General features: G+C 38.0%; 1 protein-coding gene across 2 annotated transcripts; it reads left to right on the forward strand.

The window, feature by feature from the left end:
- The first annotated feature begins 3,952 nt into the window (after window positions 1–3,952).
- CCDC14 (coiled-coil domain containing 14) lies at window positions 3,953–15,535 on the forward strand. Of its 2 annotated transcripts, none has more exons than XM_042784381.1 (13): window positions 3,953–4,070; window positions 4,713–4,765; window positions 5,249–5,324; window positions 6,023–6,095; window positions 6,190–6,330; window positions 7,395–7,634; window positions 7,776–7,819; window positions 8,813–9,386; window positions 9,910–10,051; window positions 10,641–10,720; window positions 11,161–11,379; window positions 11,465–11,597; window positions 12,896–15,535. In XM_042784381.1, exons 1-13 carry the CDS (start codon window positions 4,038–4,040, stop codon window positions 13,872–13,874), a joined length of 2,787 nt encoding a protein of 928 aa, XP_042640315.1. In that variant the 5' UTR covers window positions 3,953–4,037; the 3' UTR covers window positions 13,875–15,535. The 2 variants fall into 2 exon arrangements, with proteins under 2 accessions (XP_042640315.1, XP_042640314.1); XM_042784380.1 differs by having other exon boundaries at window positions 3,954–4,070; window positions 7,725–7,819.
- The last annotated feature ends 1,138 nt before the right edge of the window (window positions 15,536–16,673 follow it).

A 16,673-nucleotide genomic window follows, 5' to 3' on the forward strand; every position in this document is an offset into this window, starting at 1 on the left:
ATGTTTCCTACAAGTCGTAACTCAATACCCTTATGAATTTGTCCTGTGAGAGCTTCTTGAGTTGAAGAGCATTTAATGTGCTTTACATAAGATTCTTCACTTAAATGTGGGCAGACAGGCTGAAGCTAAGTTCTTTTGATTTTTCCCACTATATTTACATATTAGGAAGAAGAAATTTATGTCTTATACCCCCACTCATTCCAAATACATCACAAAATCAAAATTTGATGACAGGCATTCTGAACCACACAGATCATGGATCTTCGATGCAGCAAGTCCTGCTGCAGCTTTCAATACGTATGATTGAACTATCTTTGACTGACACACTGAAAACCTAGTAGAACACTTCACAGACTCTTTTCAAACCTATTTTAAAATTGCACTACAGTTCTAGGGTCCATAATATCCATCTTAATCTCCTCATTATATCTTTACCTATCAAACTGAAAAGTTCTCTACTAAATTTCTGCTTCCTCTAATAGCATTTTTATTGTTATCAAGACATCCCTTAAGTGTGTCTTTGACAAATGAAGTACCTGTTTTCTGTAGGTTGTATTCTTAACTATATATTCATTGCTATTCATCTCTCCTTTTGTGTTTGTTATACGTAGATTGAAGGACAGGTGGATAGACAAAAACCTTCATTATCTTTCCATTAGCCAAGTTGTAGCTTTCTTCCTTAATTGTAGATTTATGGGGGTTTGGACACCTACTGAAATAGTCTTAAACAATAACCAGTTACCACTCATATTCTTGGCCTACTTCTCTCATAAAACCCTCCTAATTTGGTGAAATACTCCCTTATTAAGACTGCACAAATTTTTGGTTGTGACCTATTCAAAGGAAAGCTTAATATTAATTTGTGCTAGTGCTTATCATGCTTAGGTTAGTACTTAATTAGATCACTAGACCTTGTTTGTACTGGTAGCAGGAGACTTCTAGAACTTACACTGAATGAGAACATGGCTTGGTTTTCCTAGGTCGGTACTGAAACAGCCCCATTTTTCTGATGAAACTGGATTGTTCGACAAATGTCTTCCCTTGACTTCATTAGCTTCATTTTTGTTTGCTTTCTCTCCTTCCTGAAACGAAAGAGTTTTGATTTACTTTATCTTAGAGTCATCCCCTCAAAAACCTTTGGTGCCCAAAAGGTATGCTGTAAGCATATTTACTTCTTCATCCTTATTAAGAGCATCGGTATTGTCTATAGTTTGCTGTATCACCCTGGTATTCCAACTTAAAATGTAAATTATTTAGGGTAAGAATAAGCTTTTTGTTATTTCCGGTGATACTTCATGCAACATGGACAGCACCTCAAGCATTAAGACTTCAAATACAACTACATATATGTTTTAATTATTCATAATTCATGATTTGAGTCTTTTCCTCCACATGTATTTTTGTCCTGTACATTATTCTCTAAATTATGTCTACTTTGTCAACCACTTTCTGGTAGGGAGAGCATGTTCTGTCACAGTAGAGTTAATATGCAGTTAGTTTCTAACATGTTTTTTCTGCGTAGAGGGTCCAGTGCATGATGATGTGTGTTAAGCTTTCATATTCCACTTCACACTTCATTCTGTTTCACTACTTGGACATAATTGTACAGAATTTGTAAAAATAATTTGTTATTCTTCCTCAATAACAATATAAGATTTATTTCTTTACATAAACTATATAAGATATGGCACAAAATAAAATTTGAGATAAATCATGGAAATCAAGTAAGTCCCCTTCACCTATTCAGGAAAATCCTGCTTATCATTATACTTTTATTTATGTTGCATTTGCCAACTTGTTGTTGTTGTTGGGGGGGGGGGTTTAATTGTCTTTAGCATTATTTCTACACCAAACAGTATTGGAACCTGGAAGATTGCCACAGTTTGCTTTCCCAAAGGCTGAGCAAACCTGACCTTAACCACATCCAAAATTGTGCCCCTGGAAAACTTTAGAGAATTTTAGTTATCTGTCAAACAGGAAGAAAAGATTAAATTGGTTTAATGAAATGCAATGCAATGAAATGGAATTTAATTTCTCTCTAAACCATAGCTTGATTATGAGTATGAGTAACAGTATAATATTATGTATGAATGCAGCCCATGACACTGAAGCATTTCAGTATGTCGGACAAAGAATAAACCTTTTTTAATCACAATTTTACTAGAACAACAGGTCCTGATTCCCCACACTGTTTCAATGAAGAAAGCCAATGTCAGTCAGAAAAAAATTGTAGCTCTTCTGTTAGCTAAGTCGATGCTCAAAATACACTGCTGCTTAATTGGAGTTTTATCTCAAGTGTCATGACAGCTTGTTCTTTTCTTTAAAGACTGACCACTTGGAGATCTGTGACTTCATAATTTTAATTCTTTATGAAATTCTTTTACCTTTACAGTTGTATTTTAAAAAAATTATTTATAAAACGAACTTGCTATTTCATCCAGTCCAAAATAGTTCCGTTGACTATAATCGAACTTGATAGCCTTCAGTATTAATATTCCTTTTGATGAAAAAATGTTGTTCTTGAAAAATGAAGTATTGTCTTCAAACAACATGTCAAATCAAAGGATGGGATTGTGGTTTGGGGAGGACTGGGGTTTTTATATCTGTTACTTGTTGCTAAACAACTAGGGATAATTCTTTCTTAATTATTTAAATTGCTGCACTCACATCTATCAGTTTAATGAGAATTTATCAATAAACTTCCATAAACCCCCTTAAGAAAAAAGTGTAACAGTGGTTCTGGCACTGGTTTGGTAGTTGCCACACATCTTTTTGACCTGTTTTCATCTTCTTCTGTTTTCCTAGTTTATATTCCTTCCTTCAGCTGTTGTCCTACATCTTTAAATTTTTCAAAGAGAAAAAATGAAGCAGTCTTCAAATTCCTGCCAGAAAACCCTTCTTGGGATTTTTTTACAAGATGGTAAATATCTTCACAATATAGTTTTACTTCAAGTTCAGCACAGTTTCAGTGCAAATCTTAAGCCAATAATACCTAGTAACAACACAATTTACACCCTGGGTAAGCACGGATGTTGAATATTTATATGTACTTCAGCGACAGTACTCTTAATAGCGTAGTAACATAACCACATTTTCGGCTTGACTAAATGTAATTGCTTTCAATGTTCTGTTTTCAGGTCTATGTATTCAGCTAACAAAAGTGAAGATATGCAGAATACTAATATGCCAGTGTGTGTGCGTGAAACCTGAGGCACCATCCTTTATGATCCATGTACTTTCAGGGATTGCCAGAGATTTAACAGTAGCTGAAAGCCAGTGTGGAGAATAAAGAACTGATGGTTTTAGCCTGTACACAAAATATCAGCAGTTCCTTCTGACTCGCTACCAGCCTGCTTTTACCTTTTGTACTCCCGAGGACTTGCAGGGCACAGCCTGCGCAGGAAAGCAGATGCCCTGAAGCAGTTTTATGAGCAATCCCCCAGAGAGATAGCCGAGTTTTCTTTCATTGTGGCCCACTCATCTGCAAAGCCCGTTTTTCCATGTATTTTATGACCGCAGGGAGCCCCTGCCCCACAGGGCCTGCTGCTCCTAAGGTCACCTAAGGCATCAGACAGCACCACGTGGGAAGGCAGCACTGGGACGGCAAGACCCAGCTCTATGAGGTGATTTTTTTTTTTTTTTTTCTCTTCCAAGGCGCAGAGGCAGCGCCAAGGCCGCCCAGCGAGGGTGAGGCGCGCGCCCCCCCGCCCTCAGCGGCGCGCGCTGCCCCTCACCGCCTCCTAGCCCGCCTTAGCCCCGCCCATCCCTTCTCTCCTCCGATTGGCTCTCCAGCCCCCATTCTCCGCCAATCGCCTACCGCGCTCCGCAAGGCCGCCCACTCCCCTTCGCGCGCCGGCTCCCGCCGGCGCGCAGCGAGGAGCCGCCGGGCGGGGCGGGGCAAGGGGATTAGCCCCGACCCCCCGCAACGGCCGTCCCGTCCGTCAGCCAAGGAGGCTCGGGATTGGCCAGTTCCGGGGCGCGCGCCCCACGGGAGAGGGTGGGTGGCCCCGCCCCCGCGCCGGCCGGTTGCTGGGGCAATGGCGGGGCGGGGGGCTGCGCGGCCCTGCAAGGTGCGTGCGGGGCGGCGGCGGCGTTTGAGCCCCTCTGTGGGTGCCTCATTGAACCCCTGATCTGCTCGGGGAGGGGGGCGGGGGGTGAGGGGGTGTCCCCGCCGAGCGCGGAGCCGGGCGATCAGCGTAACGACTGCTGAGGAGGAGTCGGGCCTTCCGGCACCGAACGCCCGTGCTTCCCTGGGCCCAGCCCTGCCACCCTTCCTCAGGGCTCCGGTAAAGGGGCACCGCAGCAAGCTCCTGCTTCAAGGGCTCTGCCACCGTGATGCATCCGTGGTTCGAGCAGTGAACGTAGCTTATTCTTAAAATTCCTAAAGTTCAGGTGTGTATTTACAGGGCTTGGTTTTGCTCTGGAGCGTAGGTTTGTATGTCAGCCCTTGACCGTGGCACTGAGTGAATTGCTGTATCTATAGAGCGCTGCAGGAATTAATGAAGCTTCACGCTGTAAAGGCATGTTTTGTGAAATGAGAACTACAAGATTCAGTCTCTAATAGTAGCAGTGGGCCCTCTCCTAGTTCTGAGAGCTGTAAAATGCCTTTAACTGATCTGCCTCAGCGGTTCTTGGAATTAATGGGCAGTGGTAATGTTCAGTTATGTTGTGAAAGCACTTTGTGAAAATCAAAGTATTTCTTTAATCAACAGGTCCTGTCTTCTGGAAGGCTGACAGGAGCAGCTAAATTAAATGGAAGAAAACAGTAAGATCTTAATAATGAATTCTTTCTAAGATTAGGTGTACATGTGAGCATTTGGGAACCTTACACTTGTCATACCTCACAACTAGCCAAAAATTCTTTGTATATGTCAGAGAATGTTTTTAGCTGAAACGCAGTACGGCCAAGTTCTAAGCTGCCCATGAATAGACAGACACAAACTGCATAGAAATCTTGCCTCTAGAAGTACAGGGTTGACTCTGTGTGTTTTATTTATAAAAGATTGAATTTGTATAGTTACCAGCCATACCTAAGACTGTTGAGTAAACAGTGAATTCTCCTTTGACATAAGCTGTTAATGTCTGCTAAACATTTGTTACAGTGATGAAGAGTTTTCAGAAAGAAAAAGGTATTTTGTTTCTTGATAAAATTAATTTACTTCAGTATGTTATTATTGAATAAAATTACATTTTTTTACACTGCTGCATATAAAGGAGCTAGTATAAACAGTGAATTTGACTTTTTCAGGTTTGGTTTAAGGAAAGGATGCCATTCTGATGTGGAATCTGGATATTCTCTCTATTCCACTGACTCTGACGATCAGGTAATCAAGTGATTTTTTTTATGCAGTCATCTCTGTTATCTGAAGAGAAGGAAAACTGGAATACCTTGAATAATAGAAGAAAATCGAGTTAATTTAGGTAATAGGGCATCTGGACTAGACATAGCTTCTGCAAAGCTAGCAAGAGCAGCTATAGTGCATCTGGCAGATACATGCAAGTTGTCTTTGTGTGCAGTGAGTTTGGTTCTGATAAATCTTAGAGCACAGGATATATTTTGCAAACACAGCTATGCTGTGTCTGGATTAGAGCTGGCCTTGGCAGAAATACAGCCACATTTGTTAGGTTTTGTGCCGAAAAAGTGAGTTGTATGGAGCCAGTGCTGCAGTGCTGTTTTCTGTGTAGTGTTTAGCTAGTTGTCTCCAGAATAGAAATAGGCTGTAGATAATAGCTTAACTGTACATGGAAATAAGAATAAAAGACACACGTACGCAGTTACCAAAACATAAAATCTAGCAAATGGATATGTGTGCAAGAAGACAATTTAGGTTTTTTGCAAAATTTTTATTTCCAAACTTTCATGTAATTACAAAGTAATACATGGAAAAAGACATGGTTTTGCTGGTTGTCAGTGCTTTTTCAAGTGACAGAGGTGAGGGAACACTCACCTCTAAAAGAGTGTCTTGGTTTACTGAAACAGAACAGTGATACTCATTTTCTGACTGCAGTATTCTTTGTGCAGGTTGATACTATTCATAATGGACTTGACCGTTGTGCAGCTTTACTGAAGAATATCTTACAAAATGAGGCTACAGGTTGTACCTATTGAAAATTTAGGTTATGTTTTTAGTTTTTGTAAGACTGTTTTGATTTGTTTTGTTGACTCGTTTTTCTTCTGACTAATACTAGGAAGGGAGACTATCCATAAACAACCTGGGAAGAGAACTTCCGTTAAAATTACTTCCAAGCCTTTGCTAACCAAAGGAAATACTTCCAAGAAGAAAGGATTGAAAAAAAACGTTACTCATGCCCACATCCAAAAAGAAACTGGTAAGCATATTTTCTTGGGCTTGCTTTTTTCTCAAACAACATTGAGAGACTCCTCAACTTACTGAGATATAACAATGCCTCAGATAAGTGTTGTCTTTTGTTATAGGTTGATCCACAAAAGGATGTAGACATTACGCGTTGCCTTTTAGAAACCTTAAATGTTTGCTAAACAGTTACTAAAATTCACAAATGTTTGAGCTTCATGTACAAGGAAGAAAGTTGAGTGCATTTACAAATAACATCATCATCGAGTTTAGCTGGTAGGAAGTGTGGTGGAGAATAATAATATCCAAGTCCTCTTTCTCTTGGACGGTGGAGTATTACAGTGCTCGGTCTCTGTTTGGGATATGTAGCTATAAACTGTCCTGGAGTTTGGTGTCCAGCCAGGCTTTTCTCAAATACCAGTTTCTGAAAACAGGAAAGTGTTGCAATAAATAGTAAGAACTCAAACGATTTGGTGGCCAGAGCACTTGACTGGAAAGGTAGGTGGAGTGCTGTAGGCTGAGTTGCTCTCAGTTGAAGTATTTTACTTTTTATTAATATTTCTCCCTCTCTCCACCCTGTTTCTTTTGTGTGACTTTTAAGCCTGTAGACTAGGTGTGTAGCAGAATGCTGACTTTGTGAAATGTAGAAGGTGAGCACATAGCTGATATCTTTCAAGCACTGTAAAAATACAGAATCTTTAATTATAACCAACATTAGAAAATTAGGTTTGAAGAGTGCTTTGGTGTGGGTTACTCCAAATGGTTTAAAAGCTTAGGAAGCACATAAACAGAGATTTTAAGAATTGCATTTTAGAACTGGCCTTCTGTCGGATTAAATCTCTGTGCTTCCTTCAAGGACAGCTGTCTGTCCAACCAAGTTAGGTTGCTCTATCTGAAAATAAAAAGTGATGGGTTGATTTGCTGGTGAATAAAAATCTGACTGGAATCTTGGGCCATAGGGTCTTTTGATTTTCTTTTTAAAAGGAACCTGCCAGAGTCTGCCTGACAACACAATGAGTTTGTGTAGATCAAGAAGACAGACAACTTCAGCTGGGTTTTTTGTTCTTTCTTTCTCTATAGTGCCAACATCAGGTAGAAAACTTGTCTCGTCCGCCACACCTTCTACTGAGAAGGAACTTTCCAGTGCAATACAGAATCAGACAGTTCAGCCAATTCATGTGCCTTGCAGTCAACACTCTCCGGTGATGCATCAGAAACTGTGCAACCATGTGCAAACTCAGATGTCTCTGATAAGTGGCCAGCCACGACAGAACAGTAATGAAATTCCTGCTGTATCGCCTTTTCCTACCTCAAACCATGGTTAGTGAAACTGTTAAGGTAGAGCTTGCTATTTTACTGTATGAGTTTTTCCCCAAATTGCCCTGATCTATAAGTGTTGTTTTCTTTTAGGATGTCAAAATGTTACAGCTTGTAACTATCGATTACCTACTTCCCCATCAGGTCTGTCCCTGCAGCATTCAGCTAATCCCTTACATACTCAGTCAGTAAGTAAAAGTTTGATTCTGACTATTAATAAGCATTTTAAATTAGCACTGCCTATTTATTTATAAATTTATTTGTGTGGGTTTTCTTGGGTTTATGTAAAAATTTTCCTTAAAGGAGAAAATTTGCATATTTCAACCTATAGTGATAAACAGAATAAATGAGAGAAAGTACTGCTTTTTAAAATATAGACACCAAAAAAATGAAATTAGAGGCATTTCAACTGGCTGCTTGTTTCTGCATGGTGAATTCTGTCATGAACAGCAAACATGGAAGGTGCAGGAAATTATTCATTACTGTTAATAATTACATTCATAGTAACGCACATTAGGATCGTTAACCAACTCCTGATAAAAGAAATCATATTTCATATGTAGCTTTTCCTTGCCAGTGATCAAGTTGATAATTTCTTCAGACACTGTGTGTTAGACACTGTTATATTAGAGCCACATTTTAAAATACTTGTGTATTTCAGGGTATAGAATAGAACTAATGGAGATTACCAACTGCCATCTTGGGAAATGTGGTAAAGGGTTCGCACCTTGAAACTGTAAGACTGTAGACTTACCTTCCATCTGCAGGCAGTCCATGTATAGCTAGTGCTGTCCTTGACTTTTAAGAAATTCATCCACTTAAAATATTGAAAGGTAACAGTGTTGTCTTTTATTTTTGTTATTCCCTATTCTGGTTTGATTCAAGGAATGTGTGTACATAAATCAAAAAAAAACTGCTGAGGTTTTTTCTTTACAGAACAGCTGAAAATACTGACAATAACATTTAAGATAAAGGTAATCTAAACCAGATTTACATTTAATTACTCCTTAATATACTGGAAAATTATGCAATTAGTGAATTGTAGTTGCTTGTATAATTTGCAAAAAATGATCAAGACTACAGCTTAGTCAGACAAGGATGATGATTGTTTGTTTTGTTTTCTTTTTACGATTCAAAAAATCATGTTAATTTTTTGTTTATTATGAATATTTTTTATGCAGGATGTTCCTGTAGACAAGGGCAATGAATGTGTGCAAGAGATGGGAGCACCTGTGGTTTGCCCAGTAGTTTCTTCTGCTTCTACTACTGCTGCGCAAATACAGTCTGCCACTGCTCTTCCTAGTGTGATCCCTTGTATGGCACCGAGTGCGTCAAGTAACGCTACAATGCGTACGTTCATCTCGTCTTCTGGCAGAGAGATGACCTCAAACCATGAGCAACATATAAAGGAAGCAGATTTGATAAGATGCATACAAGCTCACCTGGCCCTGTTACAATCCCATGGAATGATGAACGGCAGGACTGAACAGAAGTGCCATCATCGTTGTCCAGCAAAACATAATGCTTCAAGTAACACGGAGAAGGATAGTTCTGAAGAACACAGTGAGGACATGGTCAATGAAGAAGATGAATTGAGTGTACCTGACATAGCCCCAGTGAGGGATGCAAGCTGTAAGACAAGTTTTGTGAAGAAAGTTCTGAAATCTAGAAAAGAAAGTCCAGAAGAAACAGCCCATAAAGTTAAGACTGTAAAATATCTTATGGGAGAGCTTAGAGCACTGATAACTGATCAAGGTGAGGACCTTTTCATTGTGCAGTGGAGTGATTACACAGAAATAATGAGAGCCGTGTTAAATGAGTGAGCACTTCAGTTTCTGGAAATTGTATGTGTTGGATGATGCGTGACATCTTAGAGTGATTTTCCACAACCGTAGTAGCTTCATGTTTCACTCTGGATAAGTATTAAATTATATTTGGAGCATTTTAACATTATTGTAACAGCTAGGGTAACGATTGTTCTCATTTCATATACAGTGTTTTCCCCTGAGAAAGGGAGCAGTGTAGACAGATTGCAACAGCAATCTCACCGAGGTTGGTCAGAGAGATGGTGGGCTGTGATTTATCAAGAACCTACAGCATAATTTTCATAGTGAAGCTTCAAAATTTTAAGTAAATAAATATAGTTAAGATGATGTTTTCTTGATAAAAAGTAGATACTATTATATCACTTTGTAGATTGCTTAATTACATAAAACATTACTGTCATATTACAGGTTTATATGTTTATGCAGTCTTTTTTTCCCCTCACCTCTTGCAGATGATTCAGAAATGTTAAGGTTGATGAGTGATATAGAAGACTGCATATCATTGCTCCCATCGGTAATGGGAAGTACAAATATACAAGCTGAAATAGCACTAGCTTTGCAGCCTCTCAGAAGTGAAAATGCCCAGCTGCGTAGGTTAGTAATTTTTCAGTGATTCTGTATTTACTGCACATGTGCCTAAAGCATCTCTAACCGGTCTGTTCTAAGTGGCATATTTTACCATTATTACAATGCGTTACGGCCCTTTCATTCTTGTCTGTGCAGTATTTATATATTAGAAAGTGTGTTGATAAGGCTGTATAGCTTATAAATAAACACATAGCAAGACTTCAGTTAATACTGATGTTTTACTAGCATCGTGATTGGGCCTTTGTCCAGCTGGGATCAATGTATCATTCGCTCTGAAAACTGCAGTATCAAGATAGTTAGCCAGCTTATATTCTTTCTGTAGAGTATTATCAAATGCAAAAATGTCTTTCATTTCAGGAGAGCTCTCAAATACATAATTGTGTAGCCTTTCAGAACAGAGGGAAATATACCCTTTTGTGTTAAAGCAATATAAGAATGTAAGAAAAATGCATTATTAAAATGTTTTGATGTTTCTGAAACATCCTGTGACATTTAACTCTCAGTAGCAGCTTCTTACCAAACTAATTTAAAATGCAGTGGGTTTGAACTTATTCTGAACTTTCTGAATTTGTGCTTTTTCACAATTTACATTTAGGAGACTAAGAATATTAAACCAGCAACTGAGCGAACGAGAAAGAAGTGAGAAGACATCTGGACAGAGCTGCAACTATGAATGTAAAGTACTAGTACAGAATGATGCTTCTTAGGGACGTTTTTATTAAGGCTTTATTTAAATAGATACAGACATATAAACCCATAGATATATAAATAAAAAATAACAGTATGCATTGTGGCCTTTAGTGGCAACTGAACTAAATGTTGTGGGTCTAATCATGCGGCTTCATTCACATGGATTGTTGTGCTTGTTTAGACTCCACATAGTGAGACTCAGTTCTTCAGCTGCTGAGAGCTTATTTTTCCTTATGTGTCTCTTAAAATTAAAATGACAGATAATTAAAAAGAAAGCTAGTGTTTTATCTTGCTGCCGCAAAAATTATTCTTCTATCTGTAAGCAAAATTCGTATTCCCAAGATTATTTAAAAACTTAGTTTGATTCAGAAATTCAAACTGTACCACACAAAACACTTAAACTTTTTATATTTTGCTTTTGGTAGTAGTTTCTTTGCAATCCTTGAATATGATGCTCCAGAGTCAATTGAAAGAATCACTGAAAGGCCTTGAGTCACTGCAGGCTAAAAATGAAGAACTACTTAAAATAATAGAAAGTCAGAAAGAGGAAAATAGACATCTTGCAAAAGATATTCAAGATAAAGAACAAGAATTGCTTGAAAACAAGCAGCATTATGACATTCATTCCACCAAGCTCAAGATTGGTATGTGTTTTGAATTTGTTTATTCTTCATTTAGTGTTTTAAAACTTAAAAGAAATAATTAGGTAAATTCTTCTTGGCGTTTTAGAAGTGGAAGAGGCATTAGCAAATGTGAAGGGCCTTCAGTTTAAACTGGAAGCTTCAGAGAAAGAAAATAAGATTTTGGGCATAACATTACGTCAGCGTGATGCAGAAGTTAACAGACTGCGTGAATTAACCAGGTACTATTGGCTAAGCTATTTTTTTGCCTCCTGACGTTGCTTTTATTTTTTTTTTTTTTCATTGTGATCTTTGGTGGTAGGTTATATAGGCTAGAACTTCTCTTTGTAGTTACTTTTGCTACAATGGTGATATAATTTTGTTAAAACAGAGCTGTCATGCACCATGACTTGAGTTCTGTTGTAAAGTAAAATGCCATCTGCTGTAACTTGTGCAAAGTTTTAACCCTTAAGAGCAGACCTGCCAACAAGGAGCTCCATGGAAAGTACATGGACCTGAAAACCTACTGATACTTCACTCTATAGCTGTAGAAGTTGGAAACTAACTGTTAACTTGACAAGGGATTTCTTATTTCCTTCTTTACACTGGTTCAGAAATTGGTCTGTTTTAAGCGGAACTCATAGAAAGATCTGTCTTCAGGACCCACAGCAAGCTCTTCCTGTGGGAGTGAGCAGTCCTTTCTTTAATTGTACACACATTTGAAGTATGTTATGCCCAGATATTAATTACGGGTAAAGGTGGGAGTCTTGGATCACTGAATGAAGGCGGTGTTATTCGTAATTTTTTTAGAACTTTTACTGTGAATTTATTTCATCATGGTCTTTTACGATGAACATAGTGGCCAGCTTTTTGCACATGCAAAGGCATGTGTACATATGATTTGTTTAGACATGATGTGTACAGGAAGTTAAACTGTTGTCTGTCTTGTTTATAATTGATACTGATTGGAATGGCAGAATAATTTTAATCAACACTTCAGATTCTTTAGTAGAAGTTTAGACACATTACACACTTCTATGACTACTATACTGACCGCCAGATGGTAGTATAATGATATCTTATTACATGTGTATAATGTATATGCTGTATATGTAAGCATTTAAACATTAATTTATTTTGATGTACAAACCAGGAAATTAGAATAAATAGTTCTTATTAGATGCAATGGGAAGAATAAGAAAAAATTCTCACTGATTTTGATAACTGTTTCTGTATGCTTTGTAATAGTTTCTTGACATTATTTTATTTTGTAGTACTCAAAGCAGGTAAATCAGGAATGATCTTGAGAACTTCACTGAGTTGTGCTATTTTAGTTACTTTACAGTCACACTGAGCTAAAGAAAGAAAGTCAAGAAACTTGGAATTGGTTCACATTTATACTACATTTTACGCCAACATGTAGCAAGGGAATTGTAACTTTGCCACAGTCTGATAAATCTAATGTTTTGGTGTTATATAAAAGTTTTAGACTTTTTCAGTGACTATTTTTAAATCTGATTAATTGATCTTATCTTAACAGAACGTTGCAGAGCAGTATGGCCAAGCTTCTCTCTGACCTCACAGTCGACAACATTAGACCCAAACCCGAAAACAGTCTCTCAAAGTCTCTTTTGGAAGACCATGAAAAGCAGATGCAACCTGATCCATTTCCTGGGAGTACTTCAGTAATGACTTACCTTAAAAAATTAGAAATTGATCATATTTTGACAGATACAGAACTTCAATTTTCAAATAAGAGTGGAGAGTTAGAAATGCAAAATGTAGGCTATGAAAAGTTTGCTGCTGAAGGAAGTAAAATAAACAGTACGTTCTCAGAAGAAGAAGGAACATCAGCTCCCAGAATACTACTAACCTCACTGAAGCAAGATGCAGAAACAGTTAGTGATTCTGGGACTTTACTAGATGACCAGAACAAGTTGGATGAGACTCTTTATATTCCACTGACTAGCAGTGCCTCTAAAAAACAGCAGCCAATCTCTGAAAGAACTAGCATGCTACCCCAAAGTAGAGGGGCTTGTAAGATGTTGGACTACCACTGCGAGTTCTCAAACTGTGTGCAGCAGAATGCATGTGAGATATCAAAGGATTCAACTATTCTGGATAAATTAAGTGCTGGGTACTGTGGGAAAAAGACTGTGGAAAACACACTTGAAGTTACAGGGGATAAAGTGAAGCCAGAAGGAGACAAAGTCCAAGTGAGGCCAAAGGGCACTCCAAGTGCAGCTGCAAAAGACTTCACAGACCAACGTTATCCTGGTACTTACCCTCGCGTACCTAAGCTATCTCCAAAAGAGATTTCTCAGAAAAAAGGCAGTGAAACAGCTGATTTTAGTTCCATTTCATTTGATGACATATCAGGGAAGTCTGAGTGGAGTGCATCTTCTTTCTCAACATTTACTTCTCGAGATGAAGAGGACTTTAAGAATAGCTTAGCAGCCTTGGATGCCAACATAGCCAAGTTACAAAGAACTCTGCAAAATAGCATTATGAAACAATGAGTGCAAGGAAAAAAAATGGCGTGCACTTGATTGGATTGTTTAGGATTTTCTGAGTTATATTAATAAGTATGATACTGATACGAATATTTGGGGGTTTTGGTATGGAATGACTTGTTCCTAGATGTTTAAATTATGGATGGGGTTTGTTCCTCATTAAGCCGTGGTGCTGCTTCTCTTAATGTGTGCAACTTGAAATAACTGGCATAAATGCCTTTTTTTAAATTGTGACGTAGGTTTATACCCTTTAATTGCAACATTAATTCTTAGAATATAACTTGATAACTGTTTAAGAAACCAGTGTGCTGTTGGCAATACAGTTTTTCTATTAAATGATAAAATACAATTGTGTGTTTTTTCAAAGTGGTAAGAACAACAGAGAGATGCATTTGAAATCAGTTACAGGTGTGATAGAGAAATTTTTATTTCATTGTAATTTGACTGTTATAAAATTGGATGCATAGTTATTTTCCTTAGTTATGACCATGTGTTTCAAGAAACTAGTTCCTTGTTCAGGTTCACCACGAAGGTGTGCAAACAGTAGCATCAACATCAGAGAAACAGGTGAACATGACTTCTTATTCAGCTGCATTGCTGCTTAATCCAAATGGGCTTTAATCAAGAAGTGAAAATTTAACTGGTGAAAGTGGAGCTGCCTTGAACATAAAATGTGTTTCACCTTGACTAGGTAGGTCTCTTCGAGTTGGTTTGTTGTTTTGTTTAAAGAGGAACTTAGGTGCAGAAGGTTAAATTAAACTTCCTTGATTACTCATTCTTTTTTTTCTTCCCCAGAGAACGATTAAAGGGTACAATAGGTGGGCAAGAGGTTCCACAGGTAGAGGCCGGGGAGGAACTAGCTGCAGAGCAGCTCTGCAGGAACATTGAGAGTTACAATTTCTAAGTCAAGATCATGCTGTCCCAAAAAAATATGCAGCCATCATACGGGATTTGCAGTGTATAGCAGAACCTATAAAATACATGAAGTAATACTTTTTTTGTTCATCACTGGTAAAACTCAGTTTTCAGTTTTGAGCATTGTACTTGAAGAAAGAAGTTGCTTAAGTGGAGAGTCCGGATGAGGGCAAGAAAAGAACCATCAAAGTTCTGTTCTTTTCTACAATGCTGTTTTAGTTCATAGTTTTTACAAATGTTTGATTTTTATCTAAAGTAAAAGAGAATATAGTACCAGTGGATAAACACAGAACAAACTGATGCTGAGAAACAGAAGCAGTAACAGGCTTCAGCTGAGACAAAGGAGACAAACTGGGCATTAGTGAAAGCTGGCAAACCAGTACAGTTAGCCAAGCTCTAGAACATAGTGAGGAAGTTTCTAGAACACAGTGTGAGGAAGTCCTAGAACTTCCCCAGTAGCTGAGGTGTTAAACATCTCCTGGGCATAAATATGGAGTCTGGGCTGAGCCACCCAGATTGGCTCTTAAAGGGATGTGAATGGACTGGGGAAAGATCCCAGTACATAGTTCTTGACAGGGCTTTTCCAGATCTCAGTGTCAAGAATACATATCATGCAAGTTTTTAAGTTACAGGTGTGGGAAGGTGGTGCTACTGCTACCATTCTGTTCCTCTTACACCCTCAGCAGTGCTTGAAGGCTGTTTCTTGTTACTCATGGTTATTCGGGAAAGTATCTTTGAAAAGGGAACAGCAGTTTAAGGAGCTGAATTTAAGACTGCTTTTTCTGCAGTGGTGCTTTCCCTTTTTTTTTTTTTTTTTTTCCTAGAAAACATTACTGTGCTTCCTGATGCTGGCCTTTTATGTTTCCATGTAGGACAAAAGTCTCAAGTTATACCACTTTGAAGACTTCTATTTTTTTCCATGGTTAGTTACTTGAATTAACATGTTTTAAAGTTAGGGCGCTATCCATACATTGTGCTGTGGAGCAGTTCTGTGATTGTTTTAGTTACTGGTAACTGAGCAATAAAAGGGTATGAAGACAACACATACTACAGAAGATGCCAACTGGCATTCCTGCTTCGAAGAAGGAAAGTTAGACTAAATAGTGACTTCAGTGATTTAGAATGCTTTTAAGGCTTGGCCTGGATTTTTTACTACTCTCCACACTACTCGTGCTGAGATTCAAAATAAGGTTGATAGTATCAAAGTGAACAGGTTTTAATTAAATATTTACAAGCAGTCAGTATAGAAGCAAAGCAAGATTTAAATGTTGATTATGGCATGGATTAAAGACAAGCTACAATAAATTCTAGTCTTTAAAACTTATGAGAGGGATGAGAAAAATTTGAAATAATATTACTTAGTAGATTAATTCAGTTTTCTTCTTGCACCTGGGACTTACTTGAAGGAAGTTATTTGTCCTGACCAAAGCCAGTTGCAATCTGCATAAAGCAGCTGTGGTATTAAGATACCCAAGCACTTTCTTCTTGCATTGAGAGCATTTACATTCACTTTTATCTCAGGGAGGGAAGATGTTACACTATCTTACTTGTACCCTATTTATTGTTACAAAGTTAGTTCTATCAAAGCATGAGATAACTACGGGAAAACTTTTTTGGGTTTGTAATGTGTATCCTCTTGGAGGAGAAGCTAAGAAGAAACAAGAAGAATGAGTCATCTTTAATACAGTTCTTTGTTTTGTACTCAGATATGTCAATTAGAGCTATAGCAACTTTAAATAAAATATAAAATTTCCCATATATGGGCATTATGAATATGCATTGTTTTGGAAGCAAAAGCCGGCAATGTCAAATATGTAAGTCTTTAAATTAGGAAAGTCTTCCTGCATTCAACTCAAGACCATTGAAACTGTGCAAATCAGCATAACTCTA

This window comes from Tyto alba, unplaced genomic scaffold (genome assembly GCF_018691265.1).
Source record: "Tyto alba isolate M040663 unplaced genomic scaffold, T.alba_DEE_v4.0 Super-Scaffold_7, whole genome shotgun sequence".
Taxonomy (NCBI): domain Eukaryota; kingdom Metazoa; phylum Chordata; class Aves; order Strigiformes; family Tytonidae; genus Tyto; species Tyto alba.

What these genes read in the sequence shown, in the direction of transcription:
- CCDC14 (XM_042784380.1), top strand. Translation starts at nt 4,038, where the DNA reads ATGGCGGGGCGGGGGGCTGCGCGGCCCTGCAAG. An exon ending in GGGCTGCGCGGCCCTGCAAG is followed by an intron (nt 4,071 to 4,712) that starts GTGCGTGCGGGG and finishes TTTAATCAACAG; the next exon opens with GTCCTGTCTTCTGGAAGGCT. An exon ending in CCACATCCAAAAAGAAACTG is followed by an intron (nt 6,331 to 7,394) that starts GTAAGCATATTT and finishes CTTTCTCTATAG; the next exon opens with TGCCAACATCAGGTAGAAAA.